Raw genomic sequence first — 16,456 nt, 5'->3', positions numbered from 1 at the left:
TCCCAAGCTGGCACCCTAACCGCTAAGCCAACACCAGGCCAACACTGCAAGATGCAAACCTCTTACCAGCACCAAAAATTAGAAAGGCCTGATTAGAGTTTGCGAAGAAGTACAGAGGTGAGCTAGTGAGTTATGGAATAAAGTGTTATGGACAGATGAGACCAAGATAAACCTTTACCAAAACGATGGAAAGACGAAAGTGTGGAGAAAGAAACTAACTGCAAATTATACAAAGCATACAACTTCATCTGTGAAGCAATGTGGAGGAAGTGTCATGGCTTGGGCTGTGTTATCATGAACTGGCTCACTCATCTTTATTGATGACTAGCAGAAGTACCCGGCATTGCCGGGCGGGGGAGGGGAGGGGGAGGGGGGAGAGCGAGCCCCTTGGTAAAGCGAGCGATTTTTTTTTTCATAGCGTCATAGCGTTCATAGCGTCATAGCGTTTCATAGCGATTTTTTTTTTCATAGCGTCATAGCATCATAGCGTTCATAGCGTCATAGCGTTCATAGCGTTTCATAGCGTCATAGCGATTTTTTTTTTTCATAGCGTCATAGCGTCATATCGTTCATAGCATTCATAGCGTCATAGCGTCATATCGTTCATAGCGTTCATAGCGTCATAGCGTTCATAGCGTTTCATAGCGTCATAGCGATTTTTTTTTCATAGCGTCATAGCGTTCATAGCGTTCATAGCGTCATAGCGTTCATAGCGTTCATAGCGTCATAGCGTTCATAGCGTCATCACGTGATCGCTCTGAGCGAATCAGCGCCCACCTGCTCTGATTCCGTTGATTCCGTGCGCTGAAATGCGCTGAGGTAAATATGAATAAAAAATATGGATCGTCAAATATTTTGAGTTCGGCCATGTTCGTCCCAGGCTCAATGGCCATGTCTATGCCAAATATCAAGCACGTAAGCCTCTCCGTTTAGGAGTCTATCGGTAACATTACACACACACACACACACACAAACTGTGTTTATATATATAGATGTAACTAATGATGGCAGCAGCAGAATTAATTTGGAAGTGTACAAAAACATTTTGTCTCGCTATGTACATGAAAATGCTTCCAAATTCATTGGGCGGCACTTCACCATACAGCAAGACAATGACCCAAAACAAACTGCCAACGTAACCAAAGACTTCATCAGGTGAAAAAGTGGTAGGTTTTAGACTTTTTAAAAAGACTATATCCTGATTAAAATCCAATAAAATATGCATTTCACTTGCTGAAGAGGAGACCAAAGTCAGAAAACCCCCAAACAAAACTGAAAATGGCTACAGCAAGTAAAGGTTTGACAAAGAATTTCAAAGGAAGATACCAAGAGTTTGGTGATGTCAATGGGTCATTGGGTCGATGCAGTTATTGTATGTAAGAGATATTCAACAAAATACAAACTATTATATAACTTCAACTTACTTTAACTTAATCCGTTCCAATACTTATGCCGAAAATGGGGGGATTGAACATAAAAAGTGCTATCGTTCTACAATGGTAAAACATATATGCATAAGAATACCAAGGAATATAAGATGATCTTCTGTACTCTTGCCTTATATTCATCTTTAGATCTCAAATCCAAATTCCTTGAGTATACAGCAATAATAACAAAAATAACAAATTAGGCTTCACTGTTCCAATACTTATGGATGGCACTGTAGCTCAGATAATTCCAATTACACCCACTCTCTGTCCCGCCAAAGAAAGAGAATACTAAAATTGGCGAATTTCTTTGAACTTAAACAGTGGACCAATGGGACATGCATGGACATTAGACTTTAGACATACTCCTCAAGCTCACCTCGTTTCCTGGCACGGGCCACCATTTCATTGTAAAGCTCCTGGTGATGCTGCATTTCTTCTTCAGACTTGGCTGGAAGAGACCTTGACAAAGGGAGAACAGACGTAAAAATAAGCACAAAAAATCCCTCAGTGGGCTGATGGTCATCTCTGGAGGTTATAGTTCAGACCTCTGCTGATTTACAGGAACACCCCTGGGAGCCCCCACTGATCCCCTGGGAGGCCCCCTGAGACAAAATTCAAGACCGAGCGATCCTGCGGCGGACCATGGAGTCGAATGGATATTTCGGGTTTCAGAGCAATCAGTTGGTAAATGAGGGATGAGTTGGGATCCGAAGTTTCAGAGGCTTAGCCCTACCCGCCACCCCTCCCAGGAGCCCCAATAATCTAACTGAAAAAATAAAAATAAAATCGGAAAATGTAACACCAGGCAGTGGACCAGAGTCGAAGGGATGTATCAGGTTTCAGAGCCATCGGTTGGTAAATGAAGGACGAGTTGAGATCCAAAGTTTCTGGGCGTAACCCTCCCCCCTCCCCCACCCACCTTTCCTGGGAGTCTCCATGATCCAAAATCGAAATATCGAAGCCTGAGAGATTGTGTGGGCTACTGTATTATGTTCATTTGTCACGTTTCAGAACAATCAGCCAGGTGATAAGGGAGGAGTGGCAAAAATAGCAAAAAGTTAACGGATGACCGGATGGACGAACAGAAACCGGGACACCACGATCCATTTTACAAGTTCATCTCTTCGAGAATCAAGATGAGATGACCGAAAAATAATAGCTCGTAAAACCCAGTAATCAATGCTTAGTAAAGATCTTCCTCAATTAATTAAAATGCACGTAAAACTTATACCTTTCTTGCAAGATACACAATAGCATGAGGAATGAAGCTGATCTACTATATAAGAGAGCCGTTGGTCTGTGTGTGTGGGTGTGTCGCCATTTTTCTCAGAGATGGCTGAACGGATTTTCGTCAAACTTTCAGAGGTTCATCAGTGAGTGACTGGGGGTGTTTTAGGCAAAAATTAAGTCATTGATTTTTTTTTAAAGTTCGTTTTGATGGATTAAAAAAATTAAATTAAAAAAAAAATCACTCGATAGTGCCTCAACCTTTTTGATTAATGACAATTATATACAAGTACACATTCGCATAAATAAATACAAAACAATCACCAGACATTTGAACACATATATCAAACAATTCCGGAAGTGTACGAAGTTGGTAGTAAGGCTTCTTCTTCCTGATCGGCATCACACTTAACTCAGAAACGTGATGAACGGCACATTCATCAGCATATATTCAACGAAAAGGTGAAATGATGATTTGACATTTGTGATGGGTTCTGATTTGGATGCAATTGCTTTTCCATTATATTTACCCTCATTTCAAATATGTTAATGATTCTTTTTCACTTGAGCAATGCCGGGTACTCCAGCTATTAACGCTTATGTACTTTACTCGGGGTACAAATACAAATACAACTTTGTCTGGGGGGTAACATAGGCTATGCGGCTGCGGCCTCATTCGGGGATGTGTGGGACCGGGAGAGGGGCGTCAATTCTCTATGTAAATGTGTACCATGTAGCGCCACCTGGTGATGGTGGCAGAGGATATTACAATTTCCTTTTTTACCTGTGCAACACTGATGTTATGAAGCACTCTTTGCACAGGTAAATTTTTCCTCCTTCACTCTGCCCCCCTCCCCCAAAACGGAGGGGCCTGTCAAATCCACCCCTCCCCCCCCCCCAAAAGATGTATATGTAACATATCTTCCCCCTCCTTCTCCCTTCACCTGCCCTCCCCCTTCCACTCCCCCACTCCCTTCCCAACGCCGGGTACTCCTGCTAGTATGTTATAAGTAAGGTAGTTTTCTGGTAAGATTCCTTATTGTCGCTAATGCAGGCATCGTGCTCTACAAAAAGGTCCTCCAAGCCTGTGATTGCTGCAGTAAAATGGTGATAATAATCAGCCCAATAACCCACTACAGATTGTAGGGGATCTCATCGTGCTACCATTACATGATGGGGTCATCCATTGTGAAATACTGAACTGGGAGCCACATTTTCAAGTGACCAAGTCTCACTTCTGGATTCTGCCAATGAATAGAAGCAAAGATGGAAATTAAAGTTTGCAGAAAAAATAACCTCATTTCATCTCATCTCACGGTTTTTTGGTGCTGCTGCTTATCAGGTTGCACCTATACTATTAGCCAGACACCAATTGCCCCATTTTTGATGGGGAAATCTGCCTTTTGGTGGCCCAAAATTATTGACAGAGGGCTGAACTTGAACTTTATCCCCTACCCTCCTCCCCCAAGTTGAAATACTGTTTTTACATTCAATATAAACTATTAAACTAACTGAGTTGATAGCCGCAGATATCGATGGACTCAAGTTGGGTCACTTGATCAAGATTCGGTTATTCAGACTTTAGTAAAACATTGTTGTTTAGAGTTTTAGCAAAAAATAACTTGTGAATGCAACATGGCAATGGGCCTCTTCATTTCCTTGTTTAAGGTCACCAGAAACACTCGCTTCCTTCTGGCGCAGCCTGGGGATGGGGGACGGAGGGGAAATGGGGGAGGGGATAATTTGGAGGTGAGGCAAATATAATTTGTGGCTTGGCTAATAATCCCCCACAACCCCCAAGTATGCGGATCAGTAAACCACTTGTACTGTGGCACGTGTACAGATTTTTTTGTACCCTTAATCTGACCCTGGGTACTACCAATAAGTATGAAAATTTGGTGGAGATTGACCCAGCCATGTTTTTTTCGATGATTTTCAGATGTGCATACATCGATGATGACAAAGCGAATGCATGCAGCTGTGAGGCTAGGGAGATGTTTTGGTTCACGAGTTATCAAGTGACCACTATATTCGTCATGTGTCTGCGTCTGCGTCTGTGTGTGTGTGTGTGTGTGTGTGTGTGTGTGTGTGTGTGTCTGTCTGTCTGCCCGCAGCATAACTACCCGATGATATCATCCGAACTTGATGAAACTTGGGTGGGAGGTTGATCTAGAGCTAGTCATGATCTAGTTGTGTCCTGCCTAGAGTGGGCGTATTGCGCCCATTGTGGGCGGAGCCACGCCCGAAAAAGATGTCTTTTAAGGGGGTAATCGAGTTCAAGCTACATCTTCTCCGAGGGGTTTAGTGGAATCTGACAGGGGTTTCGATATTTGGTTAGGCCAATGTCATGTGTCTAGCCCCACGGAGCTCGATTTTTCATTTTTCATTTTATTTTGGTCATTTCATTTTTCACCGAATTTCCGGTATTGTGTAGCTAACTAACCTCATAACTGATTATACATTATTTTCTATCTCATTTCAAGGTCCGTAACCTTCGTTTTGACATTTCCGGGCCTGGCCTGTTTCGGTTATAGTCTGTCCTTTGTCATCGAATACCGCTCACTCGTGAACCATCGTCGTCTCCTGACTTGTTTTTTTTTTTAAATCGCTGACAAAACTATTAAGTATGTCGGACTCTTCATCTGCAGTAAGGATAGCAGACATAAAGCTGTCTTGTTTCAAAGGAATATGAGCAAGGGATATTGAAGGGAGGTTAAATGACATTGTGTCGGATTCATGGCAGGAAGTTGGTTGTGATACACGTTGGAGCAAATGATGTAGGGGAAGTCTATTCAGAGGATTTTAAAAAATATGTACAGGATATTTGGTAGCTGACTGAAAGCAAAAGGTTGTGAGGAAATGTTTTCCGGTATTCTTCTGTAGAAGTAGAAAAACTTTTAAAGTGTTCATGAGAGGTCTATCCTCGGGAGTAAGCGAGTTATCGCTGGCATCCCAATTGAAATTTGTCCCTCGTCCTTTTAATTAATAAAATGCATTATAATGACAAATGCCCTTCCTGGGCTCTCCTCATACATAACTTCATGAAGGTACCAAAACCCAATGTATTGTTCATGCGAAGAACATTAATATTAAATGTGATAGAAATGGGTCAGTTCTTTGATGAATCTTAAACAATACTGCGTTATAGTTTATAAAATCTTGTAGAAAAAGGATTAATTATATTATTAAGGATGCGTGCATATATTTAGTACATTTCAATCAAGTTGAATGTACATTTCAATCAGCTCAATGGAATACTGCTCTCCCCTCTGGGCTGGTGCTCCTGCCTCACACCTAGCTCGTCTTCACGCTGTTGAAACAACCAAAGCATTCAGAATCATTGGAATCTCCCGCGATGAAGCTAACTCCAAGGGCCTCTCACTCACTCACCGCAGGCAGGTTGGTCGTCTTTCCGTCTTCTACCGACTCCTCTCAGGCCTTGCCCCCCCCCCCCCAGCTCTCTCTGGGCTCTGTCCCGGAAAATTTTCCTACAGGTCGCACAAGATCTGCCTGCAACCCTCTTATGGTTAAACTGCCAAATTCAAGACTCTCTGCTCACCTTCACTCCTTCATTCCTCTTTTCTCCCGCCTCTGGAACAAACTCCCTCACTCTCTTCAATCCCACTCCACCCTCCAGGTCTTTAAAACAGCTGTTCACTACCATCTCTTATCTTCCCCCATCCAAAACCTTGATCTTTTCTACCCCCGCTAATTTCACCCCAATTCCACTTTTTTGAAATACCAACTTCTGTCCTGGAAGTCCTTGGTGTCCTTGTGTTTTATACTTCTCCCACCCCCCCTCCTTCCCATGCCTCCTCCCCCCAAGCCCTCTCCCTCCCACACATCTCCCTGCTCTCAAATGTTGTGTGCTCTCTAGTGTTTGTGTGCTTCCCCTTCTCTTGTCTTCCGCTCCCTCTTTTTATATATTTTGTCTGTCTGCTTGATTTGTTTGTGAAGTAAATGTCAGCTCTTTCACGAGCCTCGATTCAGTATACAAAAAAAAAAAAAAAAAAGTTCAAGGATTTAAGAGTATAACGTACAGATTTTGGTTGGCGTCAAGAGTTGCCTTTGTGATGGAAAGACATATATATATCTCCCTTGTTTGCACTTGTGTGTAAATGCTAACTTGGGGATAAGATCTGTGAAAGCTTTGTTTTCCAAAGACAAGCATCTTCTGACGCTCCTGATTCAAATGACCAACTAGGAAGATAATGGCTTATCAGAATTGCTCATCACCCGATCTTCCCCTCCTCACTCTGTTATCAGAATTCCCCGTCCCTCGACCTCCTCCTCCCTACTCCCTCCCACTTTGAGGACCCAACCAAATCGTCTCCTGTTCTCGTTCACTATAAATGGAGCGAAGACAACTGAATCAGGGAAGAATACTCATTTGATCCGTGGTTCCTATGCTGTGTAAGCCGGCTATGTTATGTATCTCTGTCATAACTTTTGTCAATCGAATGAGTATTTTGCCAGTGATATTAAATGTTTACAAGTGGTCAATGAGTGGACATGACTATTTATGTACACACATTGCTACAACACTTCCGAGAAAGGAAACAGAACGGAATTCATAAGTAGAGCGATATATGTCAACCATTGATCAGAAGAATGGTGTAGACAGCAAGGTTTGCTTCAAGAATGATTGCGATAGGCTAAACAGAGGGGAGGCAGCAAGGTGTACAGTGAGAATTGAGGAGGGAATTAAGGATTTTTTTTTTTAGGGTTGAGGATGGTGAAGAGGCTATACCTGAAGGAACTGCTACTGATAACATGGTGGGTGAGGCTAGGCAGCAAAACCTAATTACAGGAAGGGAAAGGTTAATTACAAATACTTAACTCCTCACTCTCTGCAGACCTGGACAAAATCACAGACTGGGCAAACAAGTGGAACATGTCTTTCAATCCTGACAAATCTCACATTCTTACTTTGTCTCTCCGAAAAGACCGACTGGAAAACCCTCCCATCCACTTTCTGAATAATCCTCTCCAAGAAGTTCTGTCACTCAAGCTTTTGGGTCTCACTATCTGCCATGATCTTTCCTGGGAAAACCACATTTCAAATCTGGCCTCCAAAGCCAGTCGCCGACTGGGCATCCTCCGTTGTGCGAAGTCCTTCCTTGGCACACCTGAGCTCCTCACCACATACAAGGCTTTCATCCGCAGCTCAATGGAATACTGCTCTCCCCTCTGGGCTGGTGCTCCTGCCTCACACCGAGCTCGTCTTCACGCTGTTGAAACCAAAGCATTCAGAATCATTGGAATCTCCCGCAATGAAGCTAACTCCAAGGGCCTCTCACTCACTCACCGCAGGCAGGTTGGTGGTCTTTCCGTCTTCTACCGACTCCTCTCCGGCCTAGCCTCCCCAGCCCTGTCTGTGCTCTGTCCCCCAAATATTCCTACAGGTCGCACAAGATCAGCCTGCAACCCTCTTATGCTTAAACTGCCAAAATCAAGACTCGCTGCTCACCTTCACTCCTTCATTCCTCTTTTCTCCCGCCTCTGGAACAAACTCCCTCACTCTCTTCAATCCCACTCCTCCCTCCACGTCTTTAAAACAGCTGTTCACCACCATCTCTTATCTTCCCCCATCCAAAACCTTGATCTTTTCTACCCCTGCTAATTTCACCCCAATTCCACTTTTTTGAAATACCAACTTCTGTCCTGGAAGTCCTTGGTGTCCTTGTGTTTTATACTTCTCCCCCCACCCCCCACCCCCCCCCCCCTTTCCCACGCCTCCTTCCCCAAGCCCTCTCCCTCCCACACTTCTCCCTGCTCTCAAATGTTGTGTTTGTGTGCTTCCCCTTCTCTCCCCATCTTGTCTTCCGCTCCCTCTTTTTATATATTTTGTTTGTCTGGTTGATTTGTTTGTAAAGTAAATGTCAGCTCTTTCACGAGCCTCGATTCAGTATACAAAAAAAAAAAAAAAAAAAAAATCAGGAATTTAATGAGGCATCATTTAGAATATTGTTTTCTAGTTTTGGTCACCACACCCGAGTAAGAACGTAGCAGCCATGAAGAGGGTTCAGCATCGAGCCACTAGGTTGATTCTCGGCCTTGCTGGTCCTGGTTGCCTATGTTTATCCTCCAACAGTTTGTGTCCCTCATCTGGCTGTTTCTGTCTGCTCCACTGTTTGAATGTTGGTCTCTCTTTATGCTCTTCCATGAACCTTCACCTGGGTATAAAGAAAAAGTTACCAGAAACAGAAAAAATATTATGGCTTCGCAAAGTTATATCAGGTGTTACTTACAAAGGCCTTTGCTCCAGGATTAATGCTGTGGTAGACAGTGGCTCAAACTTATTGTCACGTCGTGCAGCAGGAAGTGTCAGCGCTGCTTGACTAGTTCCTCTTCTCATTTTTGCTTCGTACTCCTGTATAGGACAGCACCATGCAGTTTTGGTTCGTTTCATTTTTTGAGTGCTGACATGCATGCCAGAATTGCAAAAAACATCCATGACAAAAGAATCAAAATAACGTCAAGTCACGCCATTGCACTTCTTGGCCAACCAAGGAATCAAGTCACACTTTTGCCTCTCATCTCCTTGCAAGCCAAATAAGACTTTGCCTGTTAGGCAGACACCAAAACACTGCAGATAATCAAAACACTTCTACTGGTTGCATTTTTGCACCACAACATAGCTTAGTCATTCTGAAAATAAAGGAACACGAGATTTAAGGAAATGCCATTGTTTTGGACAGCGTTCTCAGAGCTCATTCATGGAATAAGTTTCATGTATATATCACATGTTGGAGAATGACCTTAGTGACGTCAGTGGGTATAGTTTTACGTGAATTTATGAGGACATCATGAAACTAGAACTGCAATCAGCAGAGTGCATACCTCCGCCGGGCTGAACAGTCTGTGTTTTGTATCCCACTGATAGGCCGGATCTGGGTTCGGACCTGAACCAAAATCGAATCGGCTTGTTCTTGACACCTAACCAACTTGTCCACCAAGTTTAGTCATAACTCGTCCATAACTTTTTAAAATATGTTATATATCGCTCTTGGCCCGATCTCTCAATGGTGAAGAATCACTCACAAATTAAATAATTCTCTAATCCGAATCCATGTTCAGATAGTCACCAAAATCGAATCTATTGGTCCTTGTCACACACACAACCTCTTCCCCCGAGTTTCATCCAAATCCATCCATAACTTTTTGAGATATCCTGCTATGTATCGTTTTTGGCCCTATCTCTCAATGGTGAAGAATCACTCACAAATTAAATAATTCTCTAATCCGAATCCATATTCAGATAGTCACCAAAATCGAATCTATTGGTCCTTGTCACACACACAACCTCTTACCCTGAGTTTCGTCCAAATCCATCCATAACTTTTTGAGATATCCTGCTATGTATCGTTTTTGGCCTGATGTCCCAATGGTGAAGAATCACTTAAAATTTTATACTAGCCGGAGCCAAATCCGGATCTTCACCAAAATCTAATCATTTCGTCCTTGTCACATACGCTACATCTCTGCCAAATTTGTTCCGAATCCGTCCACAACTTTTTGAGATATATTGTTCACAAACGGACAAACAGACATATAAACAGACAAGGGTGAAAACAGAACTTCCGTCCACCTTCGGTGGCGGAGGTAATAACAATAACTAGAACGGCACGCAGTAGAGAGCATATCTCCACCTGGTGAACAGTTTACGTTTTGTATCCCAGAGTAGACCAAAAAATCACAATAAAGAATCACATTTAATCAAAATCATCCGTCCACAACTTTTTGAGATATCCTGCTTTGTATCGTTTTGGCCCCATCTCCCAATGATGAATCATTAAAAAAATTATACTAGCCGGGTCCGGATCCGGATCTTCACCAAAATTGAATCGATTCTTCCTTGTCACACACACAACCGGTTCACCAAGTTTCGTCTAAATCCGTCCACAACTTTGTGAGATATAGTGCTATGTATCGTTTTTGGCCCCATCTCCCAATGATGAAGAATCACTAAAAACTATAGTAGCCGGATCCGAATCCGGATCTTCACCAAAATCTAATCATTTCGTTCTTGACACATACGATACATCTGTGCCAAATTTTGTCCGAATCCATCCACAACTTTTTGAGATATTTTGTTCACAAACGGACAGACAGACAGACAGACAGACAGACAGACAGGGATGAAAACATAACCTCCATCCACCATTGGTGGCGTAGGTAAAAAATAATAGCATAATATTAATGCTATTACAAAAACAATATTAATACTCATAATATCCCCTCTTCCCAAGGGGTTTACTCCTTGGACAAACGCTGTGTTAATGCGTACAAATAGCTTGTTGTGCCATGTCATGCAAAACCTTTACCAGAAGGAAAAATATTATAAACCACAAAAACATATGATTAGCTTTTGAAACAGTCGCTACTGCTGTTTAATTTAAACTTAAAGGGAGGAAACCTGGGGTGTTTCCAGTTATCAAGCAGCTACTGTATCTAGCGCTTGTCAAGCCAGCTGTTCCTTGTCAATGGTTTTGATTGATATTGTTACAGACGCGGTTTTAGATGTTAGTTTACCGAGCGGTTTGGTATTACCGCGTCCGCACAGTTACTCCCCGATTAGAACCCTATCCCGCCCGATTCCACTCGAACGTTGGCCGAATCGCGCTACGCTAAATCAATGATGGAAAGGACACAACGGCTGGGTTAAATGACACGACACAAGGGGGTACAGTTCTCAAGACCTCCGGAGGAGGATATAATTGGTGATGCAGAAAAGGGGTAGATTACACGGTAAGAGGTAAAGCACAGAAAAGATGGGCACTTAAACACAGTCTTATCTATCCCCGACAGACCACAGACAAACGGGACAAGACTGACTTACACGGGGATTGATGGCAAGGAAGGACAGGCAGTCGATAGCACAAGGTGCACCTTGGCTCAGGGGCAGAATCAAACGCGGTCCGGTCCAGAGATGCGGGGAGGTATTTCAGCGCTCGGAGGTGGCGTCTTCTCTCTCCAAGCTGAGGGCGCATCTGACGTCACCTCCCTCCTCCTGCGCATGCTCAGCGGGGAGTGACACGCCCTCGGCTCGTTGGCTCCGCCCCAGATGGAATCGGTCCGCCGCTTCTATTGGGTGCGGGGGGTTACCGGGCTCCGCCCTTGACGAGGAGCTGACAGCGAGCCCCTGCGTGGTAACCCCGTCGGAGCACATGTTCAATGGCGGCTAACCAAGCCGGAGTGAGGGCGCACACTCCCCGCGCCGCCGCCGCTATTGTTGTTGTTGTTGTTGTTCCATGAGGAAGAGATGCGGGGAGGTATTGGGAGGTCCTAAACTTACTAATGGTGCCATACAATCACATTCTGGTGCAACGAAGAGTCAGAATTAATGGAAACGAGTCCTTAACTGACATAGACTAAGAATAACTAGCAAGATGTCCTATCGTTGTCTACGTGAGATGCGGTGGACCTGGATGCGACATTTAATGGGGGAAATAGGGGAAAGTCGGGTCTACAGAGTGTTGTTTACAGAAAATGGGACTAGGGAATGGGGGATTGGGGATAGTTGGGAAGGATGAGGAAATAGGGGAATATTTACAAGCGGATATGGATGGATGTAAATCCCATATCCGCAACATTGCACCCTTCTCTACCTCGAGGCGTCCCGACCCGATAAATTTTTACCTACGTTAGTGTGGCACTCAGATGTAGTTCCCTCTACTATTAACTCAACCCTGAGTGCGACCGTTTTACAGATGTTCACAAATGAGTAAATATGTCCCCCTGCGACGTTGCACCCTTCTCCTAACAGAAACACACCCACAGGATAACCGAATCGCGGAAAGAATCCTCAAACTAAACATACAGCCGGTAGGGAGCATTATTTACACAAGACTGATATTTACACTACGATCCAGGACCTGTTCTTTGAGGAACACATGCAGATGTTATGCATAGAGAGAGCACGCATGCCAGCATCGATACACCAACCCACGAGTGCTCTGTGGCCCTACGGCCTTTAATAATGTGCAGAGCACCCCGTCCAAGCACCAAAAGCACCACCCCATACATACAGTCAGCACCATCCGGTGCACCAATAAAGTGTTCAATAATCACCGGTGGTGTCGCAGCCGGCCGAGGTTCTGCCGCTGGTCTTGCCTTGGAGCCCACTTGGTGTTCTGGCTTCTTTCAAAAATAAAGAAAGGCGCCAACCGCGTCCATTTCTAAATTGTGGCCGTCAGGGGGGCCAACTATAAGTGGTTCACCTGTATGGCATAGGTGCCACGTTGACCCATAGGTCCATCAACGGGTGGTGCTTGCCCGCAAAAGAACTGCGGTCCATGGTGGGCGGCCACAAAAATTGCGGTCCATATGGTGTATCGATCCAGGCAGCAAGCAGCGAAAGTACAGGCCCACCAACTGCAGAGCCAGCACCTCTCTCTCCTCTCTCTCTGCCCCAAAGCCAGATCCTCGGAGGTGGGAGACAAAAGAAGACAATTGAGTAAGGTGGTAAGGGCGCAAAAGTGCACGCAATACAAGGTAATGCACACTGGGGGCACATGGGAACCAGGTGAGACAGGTATGTTCCTACCGTACGCCCCCCCCCCCCCACCAGGTAACCTACATTGCCCCTCCCTTACCCCTTACTGTATCCACAAAACACAACACTACCCATAAACATCTACTTTACACACCAACAAACGTCCCTACTGTCTTCCCCGTTCCTCCCATAAACCAAATTCGTCTTCTCTCCCTCCTAACCAATCAAATTTGCCATTTCCAACTCTCATCAAAATTTGCCATCTCCAACTCAACATCAAAATTTGCCATCACCAATTCATCATCAGTCCCTCCTAGGGAGGGAGAGATGGAATCACCCCAATGTCTCATCCACGTCGTGATGCGTCTCACAAATCCACACAGCAATTCTCCCTTCCTGCAACACAGAACAAAGGAACACAGGTGTGGAGTCATCATCACCACAGGTAAGTGGCTGCGTATGGTGCGACAGGTTCATCAATCCTAACTATTTCCTAAATGACTTTAACAACTTTACATTACCCGGGGTCTTTCCCTGCCAATCCATTGGCCAACTTACACTATGGGTTCTAAAAACCAATTCCCATTGACCAAACTGTGGTGCTTCTCAATTTGGGGTCTCACTCCCCCGATTCATCTCCCGGTGCCCTCGCACAATTTCTGGGCTGTGACGTGTAGCTCTCCCAGCAGGTCTACCCACCTGCACACCTCCACCACTGTAGTTGCCACCCGAGCTTACCTGCTCCTCACCCTAACCTAACTAACTGGGGAAGGCCCTCTCGCACTCTCACCCCCTCAGTGCCCTCTCTGGCACGGGCTGCCCGATCCACACCCGGGATCCTCAGGCACCCACTGACACTAACGGCTCCCAGAGCCCACCTGCGGCCTCACCTGGCCGACATCCTCACAGTGGTGGAGTGCCCAAACCAACTACACACACTAACAGGCTACACGCCCAGCCATTTCCACAACACTAATGCACCCATCCAAATATCATTCTTCCACTCGCACCACAGATGCCAATATCCAACCACAATTTACCTATACCCTCTACCTAACACTTACACTACCCGCCCCGGGTATCCGTGATGGGGGTCCACTCTTCCCCCATTCACACCTTCGCACCATGCACACCACTCCGTACCACTTACTCCATGTATTCCACACACCTGCACTTGCACACCTGTGCTCTCATACTTGGTGCCGCCTGCACCCTTCTCTCCCCCAAGCGCATTCGCGCTGATCCACAACACTCACTACTCATACACTGCTCCACACACCTGTCCAGTTGCACACCTGTGCAATCACACCTGTTCAATCCTCAACCACACGGCATCATCTCATCTAACTACTCCCCTCTGAAACTTGCGCTTCCCAGTCGTCCCTTTAAACTATTGCGCTCCCTCGTCATTATCATCCATACTAATCTACCTGCGTCCCCACTACAGGTATCAGTCACTAATTAAACCTTAACGTTACCTAATGTCAATCTCTTCTAGATCCCTACACACAATATCCTCACCCACCCGGTCTAGTTTTCACTGCCATACACCCCATAAGCTATAGCGCATTTGCCCCCACATGGGAAGGGTGGCAGGGATGCCACCCTTACCCACCGGGCCCATCGCTCATCAATCCCCCAGTCCTCTGGCACTAATAAGCCCCCCTTATTCAGAGGTACTGGGTCCCGCCTCGGCATCTAAAGCCGAGGCAATCCACGGGGGCGCCTGCTCGCCGGTGTAAGGCCTTATCCGGTCGGCGTGGACGATCCGAGGGAGGGCTCGTGGCCCCATCTTGATTTTTACTACCACGTCACAGACTTGCGACAGGACGACCCCCGGGCCTTGCCAGGGAGAGGTGAGTTTCGGGCACCTACCCTTCCTCCTCCGGGGATTGAAGAACCAAATCTTCATCCCCGGAGTGTACTGACTCCCCTGGCTCCGGTGGTCGTACCTGCGCTTCATCTTTTCCCCCGCCAGATGGAGTTGGCGGCGGGCGAAGGCATGGACTAGCTCCATGCCTTCCTCTAGGTGACGTGCGTACCCCTCCCTCGGCGGGTTAACCACTGTGTCTGGCACGGGACCGCATAGCAAGTCGGCGGGAGCCCGTAACTCCCGCCCATACATAAGCAACGCTGGACTGCATGCGGTGGCCCCGTGCTGGCTGGTTCGGTAGGCCATGAGCAAATAAGGGAGATGTTCGTCCCAGTCATCCTGACGGGTGGCGGTGAACAGTGCCAGTTGTTGGATTAGAGTTCGGTTGAATCTCTCCACCATCCCGTCAGATTGAGGGTCTTAAAGGCGTTGTTCTTGTTTTCCGAATTGACAGGAGACTGCACACATCTTTTAGCAATTTGCTCTCAAAATTTCGTCCCTGGTCGGTGTGCAACTCCTGTGGAATCCCATGCCGGCACACAAATCCTTCCACGAAGGCCTGCGCTACCACCCCTGCTTCTTGGTTGGGGAGGGCGTAGGCCTCCGGCCACTTGGTGAAGTAGTCCATCACAACGAGGATGTACTTATTACCTAGGCGGGTGCGGGGTAGTGGGCCTAGGATATCCATGGCCACCCGCTCTAGGGGGGCCCCCACCTGGTGTAATTGAAGGGGGGCCCTCATCCTCCGTGCTGGTCCCTTTTTGGCAGTACAGGCGTCGCATCTCCGACACCAGTCCTGTATGTCGCGCCCCATATTTACCCAATAAAACCTCCGGCGTACCTGCGATGTCGTCTTTGTCCTGCCCAAATGGCCGCCGGGGCGGGTACCATGCACCTGTTGCAATATATCGGTCTTAAATTTATTTGGGACTACCACCAGCCAGGAAGTTTTATCAGAGGGAACCTCCACCCACTTGCGATACAAGATGTTATCCTTCAATTCCAGGGTCTGCCACTGAGCCCAATACGCCTTTGTTTGCGCCCCGAGGGGGGTGACCTCTTCCCCCTTTGGTCTTTGCCCCAATTTGACCCAATTGAACACTGGCTCCAGGACAGGATCCTCCTGCTGGGCCGTGCTCCATGCCAAAGTTCCGAATTCCTCATCTGCGGTTAGTGGCAAAATTGGCCCTCTCACCCGGGTTGCCCGGACAACGAGGGTCGGGTCCGAATCGCCCAATTGTTCCCTCTCCTCGTGTCTCGCACAAAATTTGCAGTTTTCCCCCAGACAAGGACGCCGAGAGAGTGCGTCCGCATTACCATGGGCCTTCCCGGCCCTATGGGCCACATCAAAATTGTACTGCTGCAACTTTTCCAACCACCTTGCAATTTGGCCCTCTGGTTCCTTGAACCGAAGGAGCCATTGCAAGG

The 16,456-nt window shown here is 46.2% G+C and overlaps 1 protein-coding gene across 2 annotated transcripts in view; it reads right to left on the bottom strand.

The window, feature by feature from the left end:
• LOC137420625 (TBC1 domain family member 12) overlaps positions 1-16,456 on the bottom strand; it is a 114,062-nt gene that overhangs the window by 24,536 nt on the left and 73,070 nt on the right. For both annotated transcript variants that reach the window (XM_068105839.2, XM_068105841.2), the window contains 2 exons: positions 8,909-9,030; positions 1,807-1,889 (listed from right to left, as the gene is read on the bottom strand). In XM_068105839.2, the coding sequence (XP_067961940.2) occupies positions 1,807-1,889; positions 8,909-9,030 (205 nt within the window). The remainder of the gene's footprint in view (positions 1-1,806; positions 1,890-8,908; positions 9,031-16,456) is intronic.

The sequence above is a fragment of the Myxine glutinosa genome, chromosome 2, assembly GCF_964187855.1.
Source record: "Myxine glutinosa chromosome 2, kmMyxGlut1.1, whole genome shotgun sequence".
NCBI lineage: Eukaryota > Metazoa > Chordata > Myxini > Myxiniformes > Myxinidae > Myxine > Myxine glutinosa.
Note: the sequence above shows the minus strand (reverse complement) of the source record. Positions and strands in the feature narration are given on the sequence as shown.